The sequence below is a fragment of the Strix uralensis genome, chromosome 10 (genome assembly GCF_047716275.1).
Source record: "Strix uralensis isolate ZFMK-TIS-50842 chromosome 10, bStrUra1, whole genome shotgun sequence".
Lineage (NCBI taxonomy): Eukaryota > Metazoa > Chordata > Aves > Strigiformes > Strigidae > Strix > Strix uralensis.
The window spans coordinates 20376347-20402016 of record NC_133981.1 but is presented as its reverse complement, the minus strand read 5'-3'; the positions used below and the strand labels follow the sequence as shown (position 1 = coordinate 20402016).

General features: G+C 46.4%; 1 protein-coding gene across 2 annotated transcripts in view; it reads right to left on the bottom strand.

Annotated features, from left to right (window-relative positions):
- BSN (bassoon presynaptic cytomatrix protein) overlaps positions 1-25670 on the bottom strand; it is a 95056-nt gene that overhangs the window by 51648 nt on the left and 17738 nt on the right. For both annotated transcript variants that reach the window (XM_074879616.1, XM_074879617.1), the window contains exon 2: positions 19663-20062. In XM_074879616.1, the coding sequence (XP_074735717.1) occupies positions 19663-19962 (300 nt within the window). In that variant the 5' untranslated portion in view covers positions 19963-20062. The remainder of the gene's footprint in view (positions 1-19662; positions 20063-25670) is intronic.

The window sequence follows — 25670 nt, the reverse complement described above, 5'->3', positions numbered from 1 at the left end:
GTTGTTTTGTTCTCCTGAGGTAAGACAATACAGCTCTAAAAGTATCCTAGGTATAGAGTTCAGCCTTCGTGGTAGACAGGAGAAGCTTTAAAATGAGCTGTAAGCAGAAAGACTTCTTAACTGAACATCCAAGAGCTCTTCAAGCCAGAATTTAGGATTATAATGAATTATTTGTTGAGGGTTGGTTATTTTGGACCACTTGGAGGTCACCCAGGATGCTATCCTACTCATAAAAATAATAAACCCCAAAAGAATAGAAGAGCATTAGATGAGCATATTTAAGACTTTGGAGACTTGAGACTGAATGGTTCCTCACCAGCCCTACAACATTTCAACACCTCACTGCAGCCACAGCCATCTGACCTTGTCAGCTATACGACCCTGTATCGGAGGAGGAGGCCACTGGGCACTTCAGGAGCACAGTCCATCTGACTTGTTTTAAATGATTATTTTAGGCTGGGAAGAACAGCTCCCAAGTCATCTCAAGTCAAGTGTGGTCAATCCCACCCAAAGTTGACTGCTTTGAACAGGATGGAGCAAAGGAGCTTAGTTCAGCAGAAGATACAACCCATCCTCCTTCTCCTTTGGCGTGAGACAACAGGGTGCACAAGTAGACGAAAAACAAGAAGCCAAGTTCATAGGAAATCAGAGGAGAAGAGAAGCATGGGTTTTCTTAGAGTTTCCCAAAATATGTGTATTTAATATTCCACAAAACTGGAAATCCCCCCAAAAAAACATGTTTCAGAAGAGCAAGAGAGCAAGCCTTCAGCAGGAGCTCTTCAACTCCAAGGGCCCCGAGCAGGCACCTGTCCTAGAGCCACCACTCATGAAGCCAATCCCCAGCAGATGCACCCCAAGGCCACGGTCACAGCTCCATCCTCTGCCTTTGGCAGGCACCAGTACAGCCAGAACTAGATAAATATAGAAATAACCAAAGCTGGAGTTGGGTAACAAAGGTACTGTGTTAATCAGGCTAAGAGGGAGGCTCAATGCCAAGGATTGCTGACTGCATGAAGAAGAGCTTCATTAATGGGTGCTACTGGCTCATCCTGGAGGAACACTGCAACAGCCTGGCCTCTCCCTAGAGCTGTGAGAGCTGCCAGTGACCTGCCTCAGCATGTCCTTACATGCCTTCAATTCATCAGCTCTGCTTGCAGATGAAGAACCGTCATCTCATGAAATTGGACAGTCAGCGAAATGTCCCTTCCCCTCCATGCCTCCCGGATCTGCTCTAGAGGAGCTCTCTGGGGGGCACATCTTGCATTTTACATTGTCACGCTGAAATCTGCCAAAGCCATGTACCCCGCAATTAAAGCAACATCCTGATCCAAGAGAAGAGGCAGTGCTAGAAGGCAGCCCTTGGCTAGAGAACAGAGGGAACAGCAAGCTGCGGCGGGGAGCTGGGAGGATGCTGGGGAGGCAGGAGGTGGGAATGGCTGTAGGAGAGCAGGGAAAGCTCAGAAAATCCTGGAAGAGCTGCTGATGTATGGAAAAAGCTAAAGGTACTGTGTGGAGAAGGCTTCCCACACCATCTCAGACTGACTGGTGGAATGTACAACAAATACAAACGTACGTCTTATTCTGAAGTTTTGGGGTTGTTTTTTAAGCAGCACTATTGCCGCTTTTTCCTACGGCCACACAGGGACAGCGCGTCTTGAAGCTCACATGTTGAGGGTAGGGAAAGCAGCCCTTGTTGTTGGATCAGTGCACAGCCTGCGTGCAAATGAAATGAGAAGCCTGCAAAGCATCCCGTGGGAGGCTGCAATGTGGTGAACCAGCCAGGGTCTGATCTGGGGTGAACAGATAACACCAGGGGATGAAGTCTCCTAAGGCACCTCTGGAGGACCACAAGCAGCCCAGGGTGTAGGAGCTGTCATGTGTCCGTGGCCATGCTGCATGTCAAGACATCACCAAAATTCACGCGTGCATCCAGGTGGAGAGGAGGCGGATGCAAACACACAGGCAGCGTGGGCTGGAGCTTCCTGGTCCAAATCGAATGCACAGTTTGAGGAGAACCCAGGGCTCCAGAGGGACTGTGCAATCAGGAGTGCTTTGGCACTTAATTGACAGGGGAATTGGTCACTGAGGCACTTCTGAAAAAGGCCACCTTATGCTCATCTTTATCTTCAAACATCTTCATACAAATAAAATCTAGTCCTTAGCACTCCTGCCCAGAAGGGGAAGCCACTGAAGCTGTCAGTAATCATCCTGCTAATGCCTGCCAGAAAACAATCAACTTGCTCGCTTGCTGGCGAGCAAGAGGAACCAACCCCCAAACTCATCTCCTTCACCACAAATAACAGATGGGAAACCACGTTTGTCCAGAGAGGATCGAGCTGCAGAATACAACAGTGCCATTTCATCCTATGAGTCACTTCTTAACCAGTTTCCTTTTTGCTAGTTAGCACTCCCTGAACTAACCGAAGGCTGCTAAAGCAAGTCCTGTCCTCTCCCCAAAGGGCATCAGGAGGCATTAACCCACAGGAGGGTCTGTGGACCGTCTGAGTTTTAAAGGCAACCTCCGGCTCCTGTACCTCGCTGTTCGGATGATCTTTACCCACACCACGCAGCCACCGACGCAGAGATGAAGCAAACATTCAATGAAAATAATTGCACGCTGAACAGCTTTGCAACTAACCTTGATCTGCCATCACACGCAGGATGGTGCTCCTCCAGTAGCATCCCCCATGGCTAAGGCGGCGATCGAGCCGCTAGCTTCTTGGTAAGCACAATCACCCCGTCCTCTGCTACTCACCCTCGCTGGCGGAGAGAAGCAGATGAGCAGGAGGAAACCTTTCCAGCGCCAGACCCAGCGCTGCTCCTCTGCTCCCCCCGCCATGCAGGTCCCCCCACCAAAGCAAGGCAATGCCTAGCTAAGCACGCCGGCAGTGCCACCGCCTGAGGCAAAGGGACAAGTCCTTCCAGTTCATTAGGGAAGGTTTCTTGTGCAATTTGCTGCCTCACTAGCTCCTGTTTAGACAGCCTTTGTTCCCTGTTTGAAGGGGTGCATGAAAGGTTTGGACGTCTGTACATGCTCAGAGGATGCTGTCCCCTGGGCCTGGTCAGGAAGGACCGCAAAGAGCTCACCCCAGGTTTTAATTTCTTGAGCTTTACACGCCGATGTGCTCTAAGTGCAGCCCCAGGTCCCCTCCCACTCTGTGATGCAGGACTTCCACACGAGCCCTTGCGGTCAAGGAAACCTAATGGCTTGCTTTGCCTTTTTCTGCTGCTGTTCCTGTACCCTGCTGCCAGCCGAAGGACGAATGTCCAGAGTAACAGGAGCCTCCGGTCCTGCTCACTTATTGTTTTCTGCAGAACTAAAATAGCAGCCTGGGAGGGAGCGGGGAAGCTTAAAACTTTCCATTCACTGGCACCTCTTGCCCAAAGCAGAGAAATCCATGAGGCCATGGGGTTTCTCTGGGTAAAAGTGGCTACCATGTACAGCAGGGATGCAATTCACAGCTATAATGCTATAAAAGAGCATAGACTGCTTTCGATAAATGGGCTTATAACAGATTAATTTAGAAGCAGCCCAGTTTCCTATTGGTAGCACAGAATAAAATCATTATTCACTTACTGCATGGCTCCACATTTATTCAGTTATGAGTGGTCCCTGCTGCAGCCTTGCCCACAAGTTTCTGGCTCCTTTGGGAATACTCCTGGACAATTACAGCAATTGGAGATAATGGCTGTAGCTCAGGGACTGAACTAAACACGCTTGAATATTTTTGAAGGTCCTTTTCCACCCCAAACTTTGCATTACCTTGGCAGCATGAACATCTGAGCACGGTACAGTAGCAGTCAGGGCGGAGAGGATCGTGATCCTCTGACCCAGTAGCAAGCATCTGGGACAGAAGTTTTTAAATAATAAAGACAATCCTGGTGCTAGCATAAATAGTCCAGAGTATTTTCAGAGACAGAATCACAGACCAGGTGTTATGGCCTCACATTTTCTCCAGGGAGCCAAGGAGCCAAGTTCGGTCTCATTTACCCTCAGCCAACACGTATTTATGAGTGAAGCCGCTGGAATGAACAACTTCTGCAAATGAACATATCAGAGCAGATCGATGCATTGAAGCAGAATGTATTTTCTGCCTTTCTTTTCTTTATGATTCTAGATTAAATATGTAATAAATGCCTTTGCAGAATTTAAGGCCTGAAGATAGACAAGACATTGCACAATCTTTTTACATACCTAAACAGATTTAATTGCTCAATTATTCCAGATAAACATGATAAGTTCCCTGCCATGAATAATTTATAATCCAGCTAGCCACACAATCTATGAAGCACAAATCTATGGCTGCAGCAAAGGGAAAGCAAGCAGATGCCATGATCCTGAGACACTCCAGCTTGTTACCAAACGCTGGCCAAAGGAGCAATAGCGTAGGCTGCCCACAGCAGGTCTGATCTTGCCTGAAATTATTCGGACAGCCTGTACCTTCATTTGGGTTACTGTGTTGCACAGAGGATGCAAATATTGACCAAATTAAACAGGCTCAAAGTCTGGATGTGCACCTGGGAGGAGATAGGCACAGCACATAGCCCCTCTGTTCATGGTCCGGACATTGCTGGCTGTGCCACGCAGCCCTCCTCAGGAGCTGGCTGCACTGGTTTCTCCAGGAATTTCATTAGATGTTTGTGACAGAGCTTAAGAGCTGCAGTGAAGCACAGCAGGATGCAGTGCACTGGTGGATGGAGGCCTGACAGGGCTATCACGAGGGATGGCACTCAGGACCTCGTGGAGGCAGCAGGGGAAAGACGTGCCATCTAGCCAGGACTCACCACGCTCAGACAGGAGAGACCTGGGAGGGGGCCTGGAAGGTGTCCAGGAGGACAGTTAATCCTAAACCCATGACAAAGCCATCCCAGGCAGCCCCCTTCCCATGGCAGAGGGGTAACGAACCGCAGAACTGAGCACTGCCCTGGGAAAACTGTTGTACCAACCACACATTGACCGGTAAGAGGGGCAGGTACCACCTCCAGTGAGTGGCCCCAGATGAACGCAGAAGGTTGTCCCACAGGGCTCGGAGCCCTGTCATAAACCTTGAGCATCTTTATGCCTCTCCGAGAAGCAGACAAGAGGTGCTGGTGGGTTTCCTCCAGCCTGGGCACTCAGCACTGCCTTTCCCTGCCTCACTCCCCGCTTTTTCCAATAGATAGTCCTGTGTCTGAATTTTATTTATGCTGCTGCCTTTAATGTGTGTTTGTTGGAACAAAGCTTCAGGATTCCACCCTGGTGTTCAGCAGCAGTAAGAAGAGAGAGCTATAAGGGCCTCTGAAAGGTTTTGGCTCTATCCTCTGCCCCCAGGAAGGATCAAACAAGCCTGCATCACTGCCGACAGATGTTTGTCTAATTTGGGCTTTAAAACTTCCCATCAGTTGTGGATTTACTGGGTGGGCAAGCAAAAGGGGGAATAAAGGGGCTTTGGCTTAACCATCCTCACTGCTAGAAAACATTCCCAAAATATTAACCTAAATCTTCCTTGCAGTCTAATTCCATTACTTGCCATCCTACAGACCACAAACACTGAACAGCAGCTATTTTGTTCAGTAAAAACAGTCTGACAACAGCTTCTCTGCTGAAAGCACCCATTGGGGGAAGCACATGCTGGCATCAAGGCCATAACATGCAAAATGTCTCCTAGAGGCAACTGGCCACCATCTTCAAGCTGCAGAACTCCTGGTCTTGATCTCCTTGGGGCTCCACAGCACCTCCATGGCCTTCAGATCCAATTAATGTTTTTCTGCATTTCCAGGTACAGTTTCTGTGCATTTTTAGGAGCTGCTCAGGCAGCTTTGGAGGACCACATGCTATGAAAGGAGCTCAGCCTTGCACAGTCCAATCAAAGGAGCCTACAGACCACCTGCCTCCAGACTCACCTCCTGTCTCACCTTCTTCTGGAGACACCCACTTGGGTAGCCCTGGTGCCTCAAACAGGCTTACAAGTACGGCCATAAACACCAGAAACAGTTTGTCCAGTCACCAGCTACCTATTTTAATAAATTAGAATACGCTTTCTATGTTGGAATTCCTATCCCCATCCAAATGCACCTGGACGCAGCTCATAAGTCATCATCTACTAAGTAAAATATACCAATTCTAACACAAAAATATGCAAACAATTAGAATTTGAACAGATACCTGTAAATCCACATCACTGTTAATTGTGTTTTTATAGCCATTACATATCCTCTAAGAAGGAGATACTTAATTGCAAGCCAGTCTACAATAGCAATCACCCTGTCTTCAAAAAAGAAAAGCTAATTGCAACGCAAGATTAAAATTGGTCATTCAAATCACGATTTTTGCTTGCTGATCTAAAGTTATTACTGCCATGGAGCTCTAAACTGATACACCCCAGAAAGGTGAATAAACTCTTAATCAGAAAGAATCCTGCTGCCTCTTCTATCATCACCCGAGCCAAAATATGAAGTTACCCAATTAGGGGAGCTCTCTGCTGCCCTCCTGATGGGGGGCTCAAAGGATCACCATACGGCAACCTGCCTGGGACCTCTCAAGCCCGACTTAAAACCCTGGGCAAGCTTACAATGAGAGCTAGTTTCAGTCTGCTCAAACGAGGGGCAAAGTCCTTGATTGCAAAAGTAGAAAGCATTACAGAAGAGGAACAAAAAAAAAAAATCAAATAGAAATTGTTCAGTTTAAAAAAAAAAATAATCACAGAAGCAAATCTTTTCTCCACCTTTTTGGGCTTCTTAGCTTTTCTTTGAAAGACTTCCGAACAGCAACAGCTTTGGGTCAACACAAAAAAATACAACCAACAACCAAAGAACACCAAACCCACCACAAGAACTGTCTCACGAACACCCTTTTTGTGCAAACACACCATCATCAACTGCTAATGTTGCCTTTAGCCCCTTACTGCCCACACAGCTGGCTATCGCACCCCGTGGTGCACGGGGAGCATTCCCCTTGCCAAGACAGATCTCCCACTGCTGAGCTACAGCAGCATTTCTAGCACTGGTGGCTGCAGAGAGAAGATAGAGAGATGGAGATGTATTGGACACAGTGGGGCGTGCAACACAAGCAATAAATACCAGAGGAATAAATCAGGTCGCTCATTTGAAAAAAGTATTTAAGAGCTCCTCGACGAGGGCATCTGTCCACACCATCACAGTTGACAAGCCCATCTGAAGGAGCGGGCCAGTGTTTAATGAAATCTCAAATTAACTTGTCAGGCCAAGGGAAAAGAAAAAAAAAAAAAGCTTCTCTTACTTGTAAATAGTGTATTTTTGATGAAAGCATCGCAGCTGTGACAGACAGCTATCTCCAGGCAGCCATCCCATGCCTCTGGCATGACATTTCTGAAAAGGTGCACAGCTTCTACAAAAGCATTTCTTAGTCAAGCCCTGTAGCTCAATACATTGTGTGTAGGTGTTGAACGTGCCCGGCGCCTCCATGCCAGGTCCCCTCCGCCGGTGCTGCTGCTGCAGGGACGAAGCACGTTGGATGGAGTGATAGGCAACACAAGCTGCAGTGCTCTGGGAACGGCACTGCTCCACGTCCATCCAGACAGAAAGGAAAATACAGAGGAGCAAACCACACAGTTCAAGCTGATTTCATCCCTCTTTGATTTGCTCCAATGCCAATTAGAAACCGCTTTTGGAGAGAAACAATAAATCTCGTCACAGTCCCCGGCCTCAAACCCAGGCAACTCAAGTGTAATTACCAGCCACGGGACTGACTGATCTACAGCACATTTCTCACAGGAGAGATAGTGGGAGCAATTGCTTCTCCCTCCATTTTCAGGTGTTCAGCTGAAGAGGTCTCACTTCTGATTTTCAAGTGTTGCGCAGCTGAACAGTGGAAGCCGTGCTGACCACAAGTAATCAGACCCGAACTGCCTTAAATTGAGCAGATAAGGGATGGATTGGCCAGCAAGAGGGAAGCAGCAGGACCTGTGCACCAGGGCAGGGAAAACATTTTACATCCAAATAAATACCACCTTCCCATAAGCTTTTATCTGCCCACAGCCTTGTCTGTTGGTGTTAACCCCCTGCCTGGCTTGGCTGGCTCCTAGCACTCTGCAGAGAAAGGAAAGGAGGAGAAGCAGGTCTGAACCATGGAGTGCAGCAGGCATTAGGATGCAAAATAGCACACCGTGCATGACCAGCATCACCTTGGGAGATCCTGCTCATCGGTGCACAGTGACCCACTCACTCAGGGAGAGGGTCTCACCATGCTGAGACCTTTGCTCCCCAGTGGGATGCAGGCTGGGTGGCATGGGGCAACTGCCTGCAGCTGGAGGACGTGGGAAAACGGGTTGGCTGGAGCAGAAGGGGGACTTGGGGCAACAGCTTGAGCTGGCCAAAACCATCAGGGGGGCAATGAAGCCTTCACTTTTTAGAAAAAGTAATGTAGTGGTCAATGTTGGCTCTTGGTTGGGGTGGCATGGCTTTGAGATCACTTAATGCAGTGGTGCTGGAGCTTCAGAGCCCTCCAAGTGACACATCCTTCAAAACTATCAGATCATGGGACTTTTCTGGGCAAGCCTGTAAAAACCTTATGCCCAGGATCTGCATAAAGCATTATTTCAACATGTCCCCTGGGTCTCAATGAGAATTTAACACCTGGAATTAGTTATAGAAAACAATATTTCAGAAGTTGCTGGATTTTTTTCTTCCTAATTCAATAAAGCAATAATGATTGTCTGCTGAGAGCAAGTAATGGGATCCCAGAAGCAGCTCAAAGACAGATGGCAGCAGCAGCATGCCTGTTTGGTGATCTTTCTCAAAGCCGTCTCCAATTTGAAAGCCACAATCATATCATCTGGAAAATTAATATGGCAGGTCAGAACATAAGGTAGAGTTTGTAAAAATGAATTTCAGGGCATTAGCTGGCCTAGCCCAGCATCTCAGTACTGACCTGGGTCTCCGAAAAAAATCAGGATTCATGCCTCAGTCTGCCAAAGGTCCCTTGGGCAGGTTGCTCAGGACTAGATGAAAGCAGCACATCTAGGTACAAAGGCTCAGTTTAACTCAGCTTCACCTTTTGGGGGGGACCCCTCCTCTGCCGCAGCACTGTTGGTCTTGTATTAGCACCCTGTGTTCCATCAAACACCAAGGGTATTTGCTTTTCTCAAAGCTCAAAAGGTTGTGCAATATGTAGAGTATGCCCTGCCCATCACAGGCAAAATGGAGGCAAGTGTGCTCAAGGACAAGCCTCTCCCCACAATAAATATGGTCATTATTTCTGAGGAATCCAGAAATTCAGGTAATTCAACCCTTCCTCAGGTCCCCAGTGTAATTTTAGCACAAACCACTAGTTTTTAGCCAGACCTTTCCACTAGCTCTGGTATTTTATCTAGTGGGCATCACAGTCTGTTCACAGGTGGGAGAGGCAGCAAGCAGTGCCTTCCAGGAGAAACATGGGATGTCTCCCGGGGAAGAAAGAAGATGTGGTACATCTGAGACCACAGGAGGGACTCAGCAGAACCAGTGTGCGTCCCAGAGCCACGATGAAGCTGGTTTTTGGAGGAACCCCACGCCCAAGCAGTTGCAGGGACACAGCCTTTCCAGCTTCCCCCGCTGCGTATGTCTTTAGGCATCGGGGTACTCTGCAATTGAGAGAAGGGGAAAAAAAAAGTAAAATCCCAAGGGCAGTTCCCATTCCTAGAGCCAAGCCTAGCAGTGCCCCCACTCTGGCATGCCCAGCTGGTTGCTGCACTACACCTGCACCCCTAAACGTCTGCATCCTTAGCAGGCTTTTAACAGGGAATGCTTGCTGAGCCCGTGTATCTCGCAAAACCGAGTTACATGCGGCGACAAGCTCATTTGCTCTTTGGGGACAGGGCTTCAAATAGCTGCTCGCTTGTGGCAATTAAAACGGGCAGAGCGCTGCCACCGACTCCGCTAGCCTGTGCTGTGACTGATGCAAGCACTGTCTGTATCGCTCTGATAAGAATATTGGATGATTCAGAATAATCTAGACTTTGCTGAACATATAAGACCAAGTGTTTGTGCTTCTGTTTCTGTCTAACGGGAATACAGTGCTGTGCTTATTAGAAGGGGGAGAGGGCCACTGGAGATAGGTGGGCACCAGAACTCCCTCTCCATAAGACTGATGGGCACATCTGTCCTGCCTACCACTTGGGTCTCTTCCATGGAGGTCTCCAGCTCAAGGGTCTGGCCAGTCTAATTCCACGGCTTGGACATAGCAAGAGGGTGACAGACCAGGTGAGGAGGGAGCAAAAAGTCAATGTTAAATCTTCTTCCCATCTCGGGGGTTTTTTGTGAGCCGCAACCCAGCAGCAGGGCTGCTGCACAAGCAGCTGGGACTTCATTAAGATGCAGGAGATGGGCATCAAAGTGGGCAGGGCAGGGGAGCAAGGGAGGAAGGGGAGGGACATACTGGCTCTTCAATCTTCAAAACCGACTTGCAGCTGGTTTAGTGCCATGTTATGTCCATGCCTTAACTCCTTTAATCCCACAGACCTGCTGCACAGTCTACCCCCATCCCATTAAGACCACATCTCGCTCTCCGGATTTCCCTATTGAGCCACTCCAACAACTTGGCTTTGATTTCACTCAGAGCAGAAAGCCAAGCCAACGGCACAGCCTATTTACAACATGAACCGAATCCAGAACTGAAACATCCCACCCTTCAGCTGTCCTTGATCAAAAGGTTTACAGCCTAAATAAACCAGCATTTTAATCAGAATTAAAATAACCAGCTTTCATAGTCCAATTAGCACCATACCCCCCTCAGATAAGGGCTGCCCAGGAGCACGGCTGCATATTACATCTCTGAGATAAGGAGCTGGGTACAACAGGAGGGAGAGGTCTGGAAGCAAGGCTGTACGAGCTTGAATTAAGGTGGTGAGGAACACCTCTGCAGGCACAAACTTCTGTCCCACAAACACCTTACTCCATTCACAGGGCTGTTTTCAGAAATCTCTGATACTTTTCAGTCCACCGCACTACATAAATCCCTTTTTAGCACCTAAACATGACCATGGTCAAGAGACAGACAAGAGACAGCATTAGAAAGAAGCAAGTTGGTTTCTGGTGATGGGGGCCCACGCAGCTCTACAAATAGCAACAGTGATCAGCTAAAATTCAGGTCAAAAGACACTGCCGAGATGTCACCACCTCTGCCAGCACCGCTATCTTTAAGGACCAGACAGACCTCATATGTCGTTACCAGCTGGGGTTGGAAGAGCGAGACCACGGCGTCTCCTCCTGCGCCGGGGCTCTCCTGCCAGGCTCCCCTCTGCCGCACTAGAGACGCGGCCCCCAAGACAGCCAGTAGCGGGTGCAGAGTGGGTGCTAGCAGAGAGCGTCTGACACCCCCCGTTATAACCACCCTGCGCTCTGCAGCTTGTAGAAAGATGGTAAACAGGAATTAATTCGGCTGGGATTCACTCAATCCCTGTCGAGGCACTGAAAGCACTTGAAGTTTCCTCCTAAGCACTCCCCAAAGGCAGCACAGCGTTTTACCACCAAGCACGCGTTGCAAACAAGACCGTACAAGCGAGGGCTATAAAGCCTTGTGCAACTGCTGCTCTCTGGGATATTTTGTGTGTAGTGAGTGGGATGCAGAGGGACACTCAACCATGTGTGAGATTTCACGTGCTTGACTGGTAGGAAAACCTTGAGCAGCATCCGCATGAGCAAAATAGCTCCATCCACCACCACAGGCTGTAAATGATCTTATTCCTCTGCCTGGGGACATCCAGGGGAGGGAACTGAAAGCAAGTAGCAGACACAGCAAAGCTTTCAAAAACATGGGGAGCCTCTGACTCGGTGCCCCACTCTGCTTTGGAGAGCTTGACAGCCATTTCCGATCCTCAGCTTGCTTTTATTTTTAATGATAAACTAACATGTGAGTTGAAAGCCAGAGGAAAACCATGTCTCATCCAAGCAAACAGCTTGCCATAACTTAATGTACCGAGGGAAGGACGACGCCGGGCGGTGGTGGCTCAGTGCGTGCAGCTTGCTGGGCTTGGTATTTATCAACTGACAGAAGATGCCAAGAAGAAAGCAGGCCACTTCCCATCTCAGGAGTATTCATCTTTACCTGCAGTTGTTTTTATTACCCCTCTCCACCGCAGCATTGCTCCGGTGCGTGGGAAGCCACACTCTCCCGTCCCCTCTGAACAATTTAACACGTCACCACAGACCCTTATGTGTCCCCACAGTCGGGTCCCTGCTGCCATGGCTCATCAGAGCCAGTCATCGGCAGAGGGGAGCCACCGTGAGCAACACCAGCCCTATTAGTCACCGGGAACCATTCAGCCAAGATATTTTTTGACATTTTCCGCAAGTGAATTTTGCATTATTTGAATCATCTACGCAAAGCGCAGTGAAAGGCAGCACACTGGGAGGAACAGCCAGAATTACTCATGAGCTTTTTTTTTTTTTTGTTGGCTCTAACTTAAATTGCGATCTGTCGAACAGACAAGTCACACGTCACTGCAGGCGGCTGTGAGAAGCCCCTGCTCGGGCTGCAGCAGGGGCCAAAAAGGCAAACGAGTCATTTATATGTAGAAAGCCTCAGCAAGTACAAGTACGCTACTCTCCAGCTTGGTATTAGTTGCCTTATTCAGTGGTAATCACCCCATTAAAAAACAATAGAGCAGAAATAAATAAAGCCCAACCAAGAGATAACAGAAGCACCCTCCACTGCACCACAGCAGGTACAGGATAAAATGAAGGCTGGGATACTTGGTGTAGGGGTAATGGGGTTAAGAGGTGACGTGCAATGGTGAGGAAGCACTAAAATGTGGGATATACACACACACACACACAACCTGTTGGTCCAGGGTGATAAATTCAAGGTTCCTATCAATATTTTTCTCACCATAAAAAAATACAGAATATTCACTGCAATCACAAAGAGCCTGTTTTTAGTGTCTAGCTCATGAGGTGCTCTTGAAGAGAGCTATAGGGCTTCTCCAAGGGGGCACATCCCCACCAAGCGCTGGTCCCAGCCAGCCCACGGTGGAGATGCTAACCCAGCATCTCCAGCAGCAGCAGACCAGGCCAAGCATCCCTGCCTGGGCGGGTGCTTCTCAGGACAAACGCAGCCCAAAACATTGATCCTTACGAGAAGGCAGCAGCCATGATGAGCCCCAGCTCCTGCAAACAGCATCACACGCTGCGCATACAGGTCACTGCTGGCTGAAGCTCTGCTAAAAACAAACAACAAATTGGAATAAAACTCACATTTCTCTCCTATTGTGCAGCCTGATCCAATGGAAAATTTCTCCCGAATCTGCAACGTAACGCTAACGACAGATTTATTTTTACAGCTATATCATGAAGAAGGATGATCTCGAAAGAGAAATCATCCTGAAATGGGCAACTTGACTCAGCAACTCGGCAATCTTGATGGATATGGGGTGCAACATTGCCATATACAGACACAAAGAGCTGTCTAACACCACAGCAGCACACAAATCCTGGGTTTTGACCTGATCACAGGAGGAAAAAAAAAAATACTCCTGAACTTGCTGAAGGGTGCACAGAAGGGAGGACCACTGCTTACACAGCCAGCCCTACGGCCTTACCTCCCCAGCTACTCACTCCTCTACCACAGCCATGATCAGCGCAACACCTGGGGGTGAAATCCCCCAAGGGATGCCAGATCAGACAAACACTTATTGTTAAATATTATCCCACTGTAGAATCTGCTTTTTGAGATCCAGCATTTTTCAGACCCAGCACCTATTCTTTAAGGGGCAGAAGAACTAGAATCTCTGAATACAGCATCACATTTCTGCACGAGCACAGCACACCTTCAAGATGTGGTGCTGCACGCATGCCAACAGCTGAGGCTGGAGGCTGCTTCACAGTCGGGAAAATGAATAGCCAGCGAGGTCCCAAGGGCAGGAGAAAACCTTGTTGGCTTTGCCGTTCAGTAAGAGAAGAGACTGCGTAAATGTAGTCTCACAGCTCCTCCTCTGCCGACCCTCCCATTGCAAAGAGCTAAATCAAACACAGAGCTGCTGCACCCAGAGAAAGCTTGGAAATTTGGGAGACACCACACTGGCATCGCCCTGCAGCTTCTCAGTGAAGAGCCAAGAAGGAGCAGGACCACTTTGGTTGTTTGAAAAGGCAGAGAGAGACAGGGGAGATGAAAACTCTCCTAAAAATCATGTTTAATTATCTATTGGCAAGTAGATACCCTTTGTATCCAGCCCTCCAGGGCTCACCCCTTGGTGCCCTCTGAGCTCGCTGGACACAGCCAAGAGTCCCAGAAACCACCACATTAACACCCAGAAACAACAGGGGAGCGTGTCAGAGCACAACATGTTGTAAAACATGGCTTCAAGCCACATAAATTAGAGAAACATAAATTAGTCGTGCTCCAACGACTTCAGGCCTATCCAGACTGCAAGGGACCTGCGCCCAGCTACTCCCCACCAAATTGTTTCAGCATCTATTAGACCCCAGGGTAAAACCACTGACGCCAACAGGGATTTTGCCCACGCTTACATAGCAGGCATCAGAGACCTGTAAGTGTTTGGATGTTCAATGAATGACAGGCAGGAGATGAGATGGATGAGAGGAAGAGATTGGGGATTTACTGCTATTAATAATGGACAGCATTTTAATGTAGAATTAATAGCCTCCCTGGCACCCCTGAGCACAGCCCTTTGCCTGTGGGGCAGCTGAACCAGTGGTCATGAGTCAAGCCAAAACCTCCTGAAGTGTAAATACTTCAGACTGGGCTCTTAACTCACAAAAATGGCAGGTTTTACTGAAAATTGGACACTAACATGTTGCAAGGTATAAAATTAAGACAATCAACCAAATGAGAAATGGTCTTTTAGGAAAAGCAGCATATGAACACCTTCACAATTTCTGTGACATTCAGTCTTTTTTTTTTTTTTTTTAATTTGCTAAATTTGCTAATTGAACAAGGTGATGCTGCAGGCAGGCACAGCTCCTGCTGGTGAGGCTGGGCTGGAGAAGGCTTTGGACTAAGGCCATCCCTCCAGCACTGACAAGCCTCGCTCCTACTACCAGAGATGCTCTGTTGGGCACTTTGTCATCCCTCTCCTTCCCCCAACTCCTTCTTTGCTCCACTTTACCCAAATTTTCTTACATTATTGAGCAGAAAACCATCTACTGTTACATTATGATAGGATAAATGCAGCCCTACACTGCATGTTCATACTTAAACTATCTCATTCTCATCTCCTCAGCTGATGGTCTGTTTTCCATTACTACAATTCAAACATTTACCTAAAAACTTTAAATGAGTTTTGTGGATATCTCCTCCCACTACAGATAACTCAAGAGCTGCTGTGAGGGTTTCCTCTCCTGACAAATGACCCTGACCACTGTTGGGAAATCAACCAGCAAGTTTTTAATCCTCCCTGAGACTTTTTGTGTTCCACCTGCTGAAGGTCCAAAGGTTGGTGATGATCTTACATGGCACAGAGCACGTAGGGAACAGATTTATTATCGAACATTTTATATTACATTATATTCATACTGTAAAAAGTACAAAGAATCTCTTCAATCTCCCTAAGTAGAGCTAAAAACTTGGGCCAGAACTGAAGTTTAACAAGTATCACCCCTTCATACAGTCACAAATGCAGCAGATACATTCAAAATGGCTTAGGGACAAAAGCAGGGACTTCAAAAAGAAAGTAATTTGCTGAAGAACATACATGTATAAATATGTTCCCTTTATTCAGGGTGGCAAAAAAAATTTATCTATTGCATGTATCTGAATACTTATGAAACTGCATCTGATGAACACAATTTCAAATTGAAAAAAGCACAATAGAGACGTAAGGAAGAACACAAAGATTTTCTATAATCCCAAATGGTTCCAAGCAAACCTATTAGCCAGCCAGACATTTTGAGTTTTCATTTCAGCACTAACCAAAACACATATTTTAATGCTGTGTCGCTGCTCTTGATTAAAATCAAAACCAAGTTCTACATTTTTTTGGTTTAGCACTTAGGATGGGGAGAAAATGAATTAAAAGAAACCCAACAGATTTTAAGAGAACACTGAAGAAGAAATTAATTTATCAAATTAGCAATGTGCAGTGGCACTTCAAAACCCCAAAGAAACAGAAAGGATGCCTGCAGGTTACTCCTTATGATACCAAACAGAGCAAATCCAATCAGATGAACATGCTGCAGGATCAGTCAGGCGAAAGCCACAGGAGCAGCATTACAAAGTGAAAGACATATAAAAAGAGGATTTTCTAAACCTATTGTACTGGCTTGAAACCGAGCTATTCCCCCCCGGAGGAGATGACAGAATTGCTAGTACGGTCCTGAAGAACAAGCTGTCCAAAAAACTCCTCAAAGACAACGCAGAGGAAAACTAAAAAAAGTTTTAATGAGAAATTAAAAATACTACTAGAATGTTAGGTCTGCAATATTGCTTTTAAAAATAACACATCTCCATTCAAAAACCTATTTCCTACACAGGAGCATAAACAAACTGTTATATTTTACCATGCTATTTCATAACTTCTAGGTTTTAATGGTGCCATCATAGCTCCCTGCTTCACATTTCCCTTTGCTTAAAATAACTGTCTATGGCAAGAGCACTGACCTTCAGGAATAAGTGAATGAACGAGAAAGCTGGCACGCCAGCACGCGACCAAATTGAAAACGATGACAGCAGTTATTTCAGAGCATGGAGATGAACAGAGGGAAGAATACGATTATCTACATGTAAAATATTGAGTGACATCGGCAGCAGACAGGAACTTCTGTTTGCCCAGTCTTGTGAAACAAGAATGAGCTGGTGCTCAAAGGAATAAAAGGACAGCGAATAAAAAACCCAAAAAAAGTATTTATTTTTTTTTCTCAGACAGCAATCAACTCAAGATGCTACAGAGGCCAACCGCTTCATCATGATGGAAACTCATTACTTGCTTTTAAGATAAAATGACCATCAATCCACATGAAAAGGAATAAACTAAAAAAGACAAAGAACATTAATATTTCAAAGGAAAAATAATATTTAAAAAAATATTTCAAAGAAAAATAGTATTTTAAATACTTCAAAAAAATTTTTAAAAATATTCAAAAATATTTCAATATTACATGTTCCTGAGCAGAAGGTATCACCTCATTATCAAGTTATAGTGTTTTGCTAGGAGGTACAGTTAACCCTCCTCTGAGAAATCTGCTCTTGGTATTTGTAAGTAGTAGGATGGAGCGTGACGGACTACAGCTCATACACTGTCTGTTGTTATTTTATTTATATATATAGGTTTATATATATAAAAGCTATTTTATAGTATGCATATATATATATATATATATAAAAGACACATCAAGCTTATATAAACACTTTATTTTCAAAACTGGGCTCAAAACTGTTACAGAAATCATCATGCCAAACAAGTACTGAGTTCCCACCTCAGCACACCTGCGGTTTCTGGCAGTCCCACAGATTGTGCAGGACAGGATGTACCAAATAAAACATAATTTTGGTTTTCTTGGGTTTGGTTTTTCTTAGAAAATGTGATATTTTTGACAATTTAATCTTGCTAAAGAGCCTTGAAAGCAGGAAGAGAAGTTCAAATCTGTATCTACTGAAGCACAAAGTAGAAACATCAACTATTCACATGAAAATATATTCATAAGGAAATGCAGATGGAAAATGCAACCCCACAAATCACCTCATTAGCAATACTGTGCAGCCACCCTGCAGCATCTGCTGGGTTTGAGGGACCAGACTCAATGGGTGTTTTACCCTGGGAGGACATTCAAGCAGTGGAGCAGGTGGGACCAGCGCATCCATCCCTGGGAGTTTCTGAAGCCCAACTGGATAAAACCCAACGCTCCCTCGCCTGATCTCTGCTTTGAGCAGAGGTTGGACTGGCTGACCTCTGGAGGTCTGTCCTTTCCAACCAGGCTCCTACTATCAAGAAAGACAGCAACCTGTGAGCTGCCTCCTGTTAACCCTTTTTAATGCCACCAGACTGCTTCAGACACCTTGCTATGTGACACTGGAATAGCAGCACAAGTAATTATGCTGAGGAAAGCGAGTCACACTTCAACAAGGCAGTAACCACCACTGCTCCCCCAGCCAGCCTGTCACACAGGCTGCCAACACACAAGCTGCAAACACTTCTCTTGGACAACACTTTTCATTCCCCAGCTCCCTCAGCGACCTACTTACAAGTCCTAAGGTTGCTTGCTGTTGAAATGCATATTAAACTCAGAACAAACAAATAAAAAAATGCATCTTTTTTCATCCCAGGTCCAATTTTTTTGATTTGATGTTTAAAAATGCTCCACAGTCAATCACATTTCAGAGGGCATAGAGGCCTAGAGATGCTAAACAAACTGTGCACACGCACATTTTAATGTGGGTATCTGCAAGAAAGACTCGGTGTGGAGCCCACTGCAGGAAAGCTCTTGGGACAAAGCAGAGGATACAAGGTCCAGGCTGACCAAAAACTGAGCAATTGGTGCGTTTTTGTTTGTTTGTTTGCTGGTTAGCTCATAATGTTCAGAGTAGTCAACTTTCAATGCAATGCTTGGACAACAAAATAAATGTTTGGCAAATCTATTTAAAAGTGAAACAGAGAAGTGACCCATGGCATTTCCTTGCAGGAGCCTGAATTTACACCGTAGGACCCTTCATTAAGATCTGACACCTTATACTGATCTTCACAGGGGTAAATACCTCTTTACACAGGCACAAAAGCAGTACCCAGCTAATTACATCTCACTATACCAGGGGTATCAGCTATCCCAACCCTCCCTCTGCCAGGAAAAGGGACTGGAAGGCAGCAGTCTCTCTCAAACAAGGGTGTTTAGAAACCGCTATGTCTGGTGTCAAGAGCAAGCATTGCGTGCTTACCAGAAACAGCTACTGGCAATAAAATGTGGGTATTCAGGGGACTTCAGTGCCTCAATCCTGTTACCTCACATAACGGAGTGGCACAGTGGCTTTCCAAATCGTGACTTAAAGTTTCTGTTATTAAGCCTGAGAGTAGGGATCCCCGTGGTTTGGCTCTTAACAGCTGCAAAAAGCATTCACGTCGCCTCCCACCCTGCGTGGAGGTATCTGACCTGACAGATTGGCACGGGGAGCCCCAAGCCTGAGCCAGCCCCAGCACCCCCCACTTGTCGCCGCTGCCAGATCCACCTCCGGGAACCCTGTGCATCCATTTCACACATCCCACAAAACACTCCCCCAGAGAGGCATCATCTTGTGCACGACTCTTCGCACTTCTCTCCTGCCGCCAGGCATGATGCTGTCTGAAACTCATCTGCCACCAAAACATCATCACCTGGGATGAGTCAGGATCTAAGATGCTCAGCACCTTGGGGTTGCCACCAGCCCCTCTGCTTCCCTCCTGCTGTTGAGTCCTTTGACTTCAGGACAATTTTGTGTACGTAGGCCTCACCTCAGCCAAGCGCTCTGAGGTCTCAGCAACAGAGACTGAACCTCTCTCGTGGTCTGCCATTTCGCTTTAACTAATTCCCCTCTCTCATCTCGTTAAAACTCACGTTGTTGCAGTTATTCCCTGAGAAGCCAGCAGAGCCCTTGCTCTTGGCCAATGCTTTACAGCTGTCAAAAGCAAAGATGCAACTTCTGTGCTTGGAGAAAATAAGAACATCTCCTTGCAAACCTTGGCAGTGTCCACCCCACCACCCACCCGAACCAGCCAGCAAGGCTGCCCGAGGAAGAGGAGGTGTTACCTGGGTGAGGTGCGGGTTGGGGTTGAAGCCACACTGGTTGCAGACTTTGCTGTGACACTGGGTGCAGGCATTGAAGTTCGGCTGGCCGGGGGAGGAGGTGAGCTCTGTGGTCTTGCATATGGGGCAGAGGGTGCTGCTGGGGAGGGGGGCGATCTGCGGGAGTGAGTAGGGAGAGGTAGGGGTGCTGCCCCGGTCCGGCGACACCGAGGGAGACCTCCCCGAGCTCTGGCTCCTGGCGTCCACCTGCAACATCCTCCGTGGTCCCTCCGCCGGTGGTCCGGGCTGGCCCCGGCCCCTCATCTCCCGTGGGCTCTGGGAGCTGGGTGCAGTCTGTGCGAGGGAGGGGGATGCTGACCGCTGGCCCGTGGCCTGATCCAGCTGCTCCGGTCTCCTCAGCGTGCTGAAACACCATTAAAAATACACATCATAAGCCCAGGTTTAGGACATTCAAAAGAAACCAGTCAATGTAGAAAATACCTAAAGCACCCTCTCCACCCCCAAAGCCCCAGCTCAGCCAAGGAGGCACAGCAAAACCACACTGCGAACTGGGGAAATTGTTCAGATCAGCAGAAGGATACACTTTACCTTATGAAATGAGGCGCAATTTCAGCTTTCTCTTATATAACCCAGCAGCAGAGACATAATTGAATTATTCAGTGTATTCCAAGTTGAACTTTAGTCAGAAAGTTGCACATAAAATGTAAATGAGAAGTTTGGGGCAGCTCAGCCTCCTGCCAGCCAAGGACTAGCTCCCCATTAGCACTTCTCCAGCACAAACTGGTGCTCAAAGAGGCAGCAGCAACTCTGGTTTGCAGACTGTGGGGCCTCTTTTGCAGGGAGCCGGCCAACGCGTGCTAAACTATCTTCTCACAACCTACTTTTATGAGTTGCTGTGAAACAAAAAAACTGCAAGGAGCCCTATTTATTGAAGGAAAACCCCTCTAGAAGCCCAAAGGAGGAAGGAGAACTACTTATACATTCTCAACTGTCAAGCTGCCTCTGTGCAAGTCACAGGTGAAAGCAACTGAGGGCTTGTTTCCCAGGGGCTTACAGCAGTGGGAAATTAAGAAAGAGGGCATCAGCTCTGCTTTAGTAATCATTACTAAAGCGAGAAGTGTGGGGAACTGGGGTTTGTGTGGCCTAGCTTTCCCCCAGCTGAACCCTCTTCTGGGTGGTGTGAGTCTTTGCTGGGCAGAAACCCAGATGGGATGCATCAAGTTGCCAGGACAGGGCTATGAAACCTCCCTGTGAAACCCCAGCTACCCAGAAGGAGCAATCCTGAGGCTGGCATCGCACCTGCTGGTGGTGAGGCAGCAATCCCACAGTCTGTGTAGGATACTCTGCAGTGTGTGCTACCTGTCACCCCAGAGCTCAGGGAGAGGATACAGTGGCCCCAAGCAGCTCTGGGCAGCCTCAGCTGAAAGAGCTTTGAGTCCTTTTGTTGGAGAGCATGGCACAAGATCCTGCACAGCCTGCCTCCCATGTTATTTCAGTGCAGGTACCCTGCAGTGTGCTGCTGACAGACCACGAGTGCATGAGAATGAATCTGCAATGGAAGATGTTTCTGTAATTACAGAATAATTTGGTGCACGTGGTGATCAGTAATGCCCGCAAATATTCTCAAAAAAGCAGAAGCCCTAATGCCCTCAGTACTTGTGATCTACAGCTGTTTAAGAAAAAAATATTACTCAGAAACTCAAATTTAATAAATTGTTGATTTACCCAAGCAGGGTCTGACCTTATAAAGGTTTTAAAAGGAAACTTAAATGCATAAAACTAATGAAATTTAAAGTGCATGTTGCCACAGTAATAGGAAGTCGGATGAAAATAAATATTAAAATAGCACTTTGGGAATATTTTTCAGCTACAGATTGAAACCCACTTCTCTGAAGGAGGAATTGCACCATAATAATAAAGCAAAGCAATAAGGAGTAACTGATCTGCTCCAGCCTAAAGAGCAAACCGCACCTCGCTGTGCAGCACACCACCTGCAATGTGTCATTTGCACACCTTGCTCCTCCATCACAAACACTGATGCCTTTGAGTTCAGAAATAGGATTTGCCTCCTGATGCAGAGGGCTGCAAAGCTGCTGCTCCATAAAACATGTGGCATCTGTACCTGGTGGAGATGGGAGAGGTCAGTCCCTGACACCAGCAGAAAGTACTGTCGGAAAGCAAAATGCATTTTCTCTCCTTAAGTTTAATCCTTATAAAACCAGCATTTATGTATTAGAAGACATACTATCCTAATTGTGTATTAAACAACATTGAAACAATATTATTTGAAAAGATTAATGTGTAACTGTTGTTTGGAACAAGAGAATGATTATTCCACTGCAAATTTCAAAGTTCAAATTTTTTTTTCCCATTTGATATGAAAAAAACATTTGCCACCAAGTGGGAATTCTGACTCCAAATTGGCTCTGACCACAGAAATACCACTCAACTACAGTTTCACTTCCCAGCTCAGCTGAGAAATGGAAAAAATTTACAGCAGCTACACACAGCATAAGTGTTTAGGAGTATATTAGTAGTTACCACCTATTTTTGCAGCTGGTATTAGTAGTACTAGCAGTCTGGCTTACTTACTTCAAGTACCTTTCTTTAAACAAAGACTGAATTTTTTGCTTAGTGTATTTTTTGCAGCAAATCAACGTGAAGAGTGCCGTACCTCTGAAGGTGTGCTCCATCAAGAGGAGCCGTCACACAAGGCACTGACAAGTTCACTACATTTCCTACCCAAAACAGAGTCTGTGGCTCTCTTGAAAAAAGCAAAAACCCATGAGAAAAAATACACAAGGTGCTGTTATTTTGCCCTGAACATCATTCCTGATGCAGAAGAGAGAGGAGGGCAGTTGGGCACTTGCTGCTCAGCGGGACAGTGCTGCTTCAGAGATGCTCCCCCAGCCAAGGACAGAGCTCCCTCCACCTTTCCATGTGCAAAGAAATGCCATGCACCATGTCCATCCTGCTCCCAGCTGTGGTTTCACTCTGCACTTATATCATCACTATATTTATTTATTTTATAATTATCCAAGATGCCCCAGCCATCTCATAACACAGTCTGGACTGTCTCTCACTTGCATCAGTTGAACACGTCCATGAAATTTTAAGACCAGAAGGAATCATCTGGTCTCTCAAATATAGTAACTAAATACAGGAGAGATGCCCCAGGAAAGAACATGAGAACAGTCATACTGAGTCAGGTGGAGGCCCATGCTCGTGGCATCTTTTTCTGGGATGCTCCAAAGTTTGTATGTCTTGTACCCATCTACGAACCCTTTTGTTGTTGTTACACAAGTCCAAACTGTTGCTCATCTACTTTTTTCCATGCAGTCCTCTTTATCACTGATAAAAATATTAACTAGGATCAGGCTGCTAACCAGTTCCAAAGAAATTTCCCCCAATGCCATTAGATTGCTCATTAACAATTAGATTGAGCTGTCTTGATAAGGCAGGATTTCAGCCGTTTGATGGGGGCTGTATTGATTTTGTACCACCCTAATTATTGAATTAGAAATATTGGGTGATGCTCAAACATCTCTGCAGGGTCCAAGTTCAGTAGCGCTCTCACAGTTACCAACAGAGTTATAATTTTGTCCAAGTAAAGACTATCAAGTGTGTTTGACTAAGCTTATTAACTATTATACTGTCAAGGTTTCCATTTATTATATTCTGCCTATTAATGCTTTATCAACAGAAGGTCAGGCAGGCAGCTCTATTAATCTGCCCACAATCACCAGCACATTGGGCAGCTGGGAAGATGCCATTTTCTTCCTCTTCTTTTATTCTTAAATTGAAAAATGATGGCTTTCTTCTTGCTTTCTAAGACTCCCTCCATTTTCCACATAAAGCCGACATGGCATCAAACCGAGCCACAACCAGCCTCCTGCCCTGGTGCAGCCCGGCCAGCCTAAGCAACGCCCACCATCAGTCCTCTGCTCCTCCACCTCTTCCCCAACCTTCTCCAAGCTTGCTGGAGCTCGGCTCTGACTGTCCTTTGAACACAGGGCATCGAACCAGCCACATCAGCTCACAGCACCAGCCTCTGCTTTCTGCAGGGAGGAATACAGCATTTCACCATCAAGAAATAGGTGGGGTAGTTGCATGTCCACAACATTGGAAGCCTGGGTTTCACTCCCAGCCCTGCGGCGTATCCCTGCCACCTCTCTTACCTTGCCTACACAGTGAAAGAATCATCTGCCCGTCTCCCGATGCGAGGCATTGCAAAACACCCACAAAAACTAACCCTCAGCTTCATGCAAGAGAGGAGGCTAAACTGCAAGGTTGCTTGCCATGTAGCCCAGAGCTAAAAATCACCCTGAGAGATTAATCTGTACCCAGGTCTGCTTCTCTGTCAGATACTTCTCAAGATTAAAAAGGCACAGAACTTCCCTTGTTCCACTCGGGAACAGGCACGGATATGAAACCAGCCTTTCTATTCAGGGCTGGTGCTTACGTCCTGGCAGGCTGGGCGGAGATGGAGAAGGACTAGAAGGGAAAAGCTGACTGAGATGATCAGAAACATGAACAGCATAATGAAGACCAATGGTCAAAGCCACAAAATTGAGCTCAGCAGTGTAGGATGTCACAAGCACTTCCAATTTTTTATGCCTGATTTTTTCCCTTCTGTAAAAATGACAGTCTTTCATTAAAATAACAAGAATTGGGAAGGCTTTAAAAACAAAATCCTATTTATAGGCAAAACAAATGTTAGACTGGTTAATGTTTAATTTCAGAAAAAAAAATTATTTGTCCTAAACCCAACTTCTGATGGCATGGCAGTGCCAGTGAAAAGATGTCAGGAGCTTTAGGAAAGCTGAAAGCAATACAGTGATGCAATACCAGTTTCCAATCCTGTTCCAGTAAACTGGTACACCTTCTTATTTGGGAATTCCTAGGTAAAGTCAGGGCCTGTAGAAAGGTACTGATCTAGTTTAACTCAAGTAGGTTCATTGGTGTCCCTAAATTTTACAGACAAGACCCAAGCTTGGAGCCAGGATCCCAACAGATCTCAGCGGGTCCTTTTTCACACAAGATGCTAATTTGGGAGCAATAACCATCGCAAGGTAAAGGCCAACACCATTAATATCTTTGCTATAAAATCAAGGAATAATGATAGGACACAAAATCTACATGCATGGCTGGTAACTTGGTCTTGTTCAAGGCGTGGTGTGTGGAAAAGTTCACGAGAGAGCGTGTGCATTGGTTTTCTCCTAATTTATTGGTTTTCTCCTAATTTCACGTTCCCCCCTTAAACACACTGGCCACATCCATCTGCTCAGCTGCTGCCAAACCCCAGCAGCGCTCACATCCACAGGGGCTTGGCATTTCTGGTCCAAGTAAATCCTTCAGGAGCTGCAGCCCTTTTATGCAACTGGGAAACATGGATTGCATCCCTTTCTCTGTCTGGTGCCAACTGAAATGGGTCCCTGCTCGCTGGGCAACTGATCTAATTACTGCATTATAGTATATAAAAAGAACATGAAAACAAATGGCACCATCACCATCATTTTACAAAGAGCACGCCCTGCTCTGGCTTTCCAAAGAAGAGCTGGGTTTGTTCATGGAAGTGAGCTCCTAGCTTCACATCCATATCAAAAATAAGCAAAATGGGGACAAGCAAGTCTTTTCTATTAGTAGAAAAAGAGGGAAAACAAATGACTGGTTACCTGCAGTAAAACCAAGGGTATGAGAATCAAACAAATCAAGATAAAGCATGAAAAGAGAGAAAATGTGTAGATGTTCACACCCAAAAGAGGGAGGTTGGGTTAATGAACAAGAACTAGAGCTGCTCAGCTACGAACAGAGATTTGACCTAGTTGGTTCGACTGAAACCAGATGTGAACATCCCCATGACTGATTTTCAGAATCACTGAATATAACTTATTTAGAAAAAAACAGATAGCTAAGCAAAAGGGCAGTTGCACTCTAGGTCAAAATGGCACTGGGTTTGACTTAGAAAAACATAATTCCTAGTGCTTATGGGTCAGCATAGGAACTGCGTG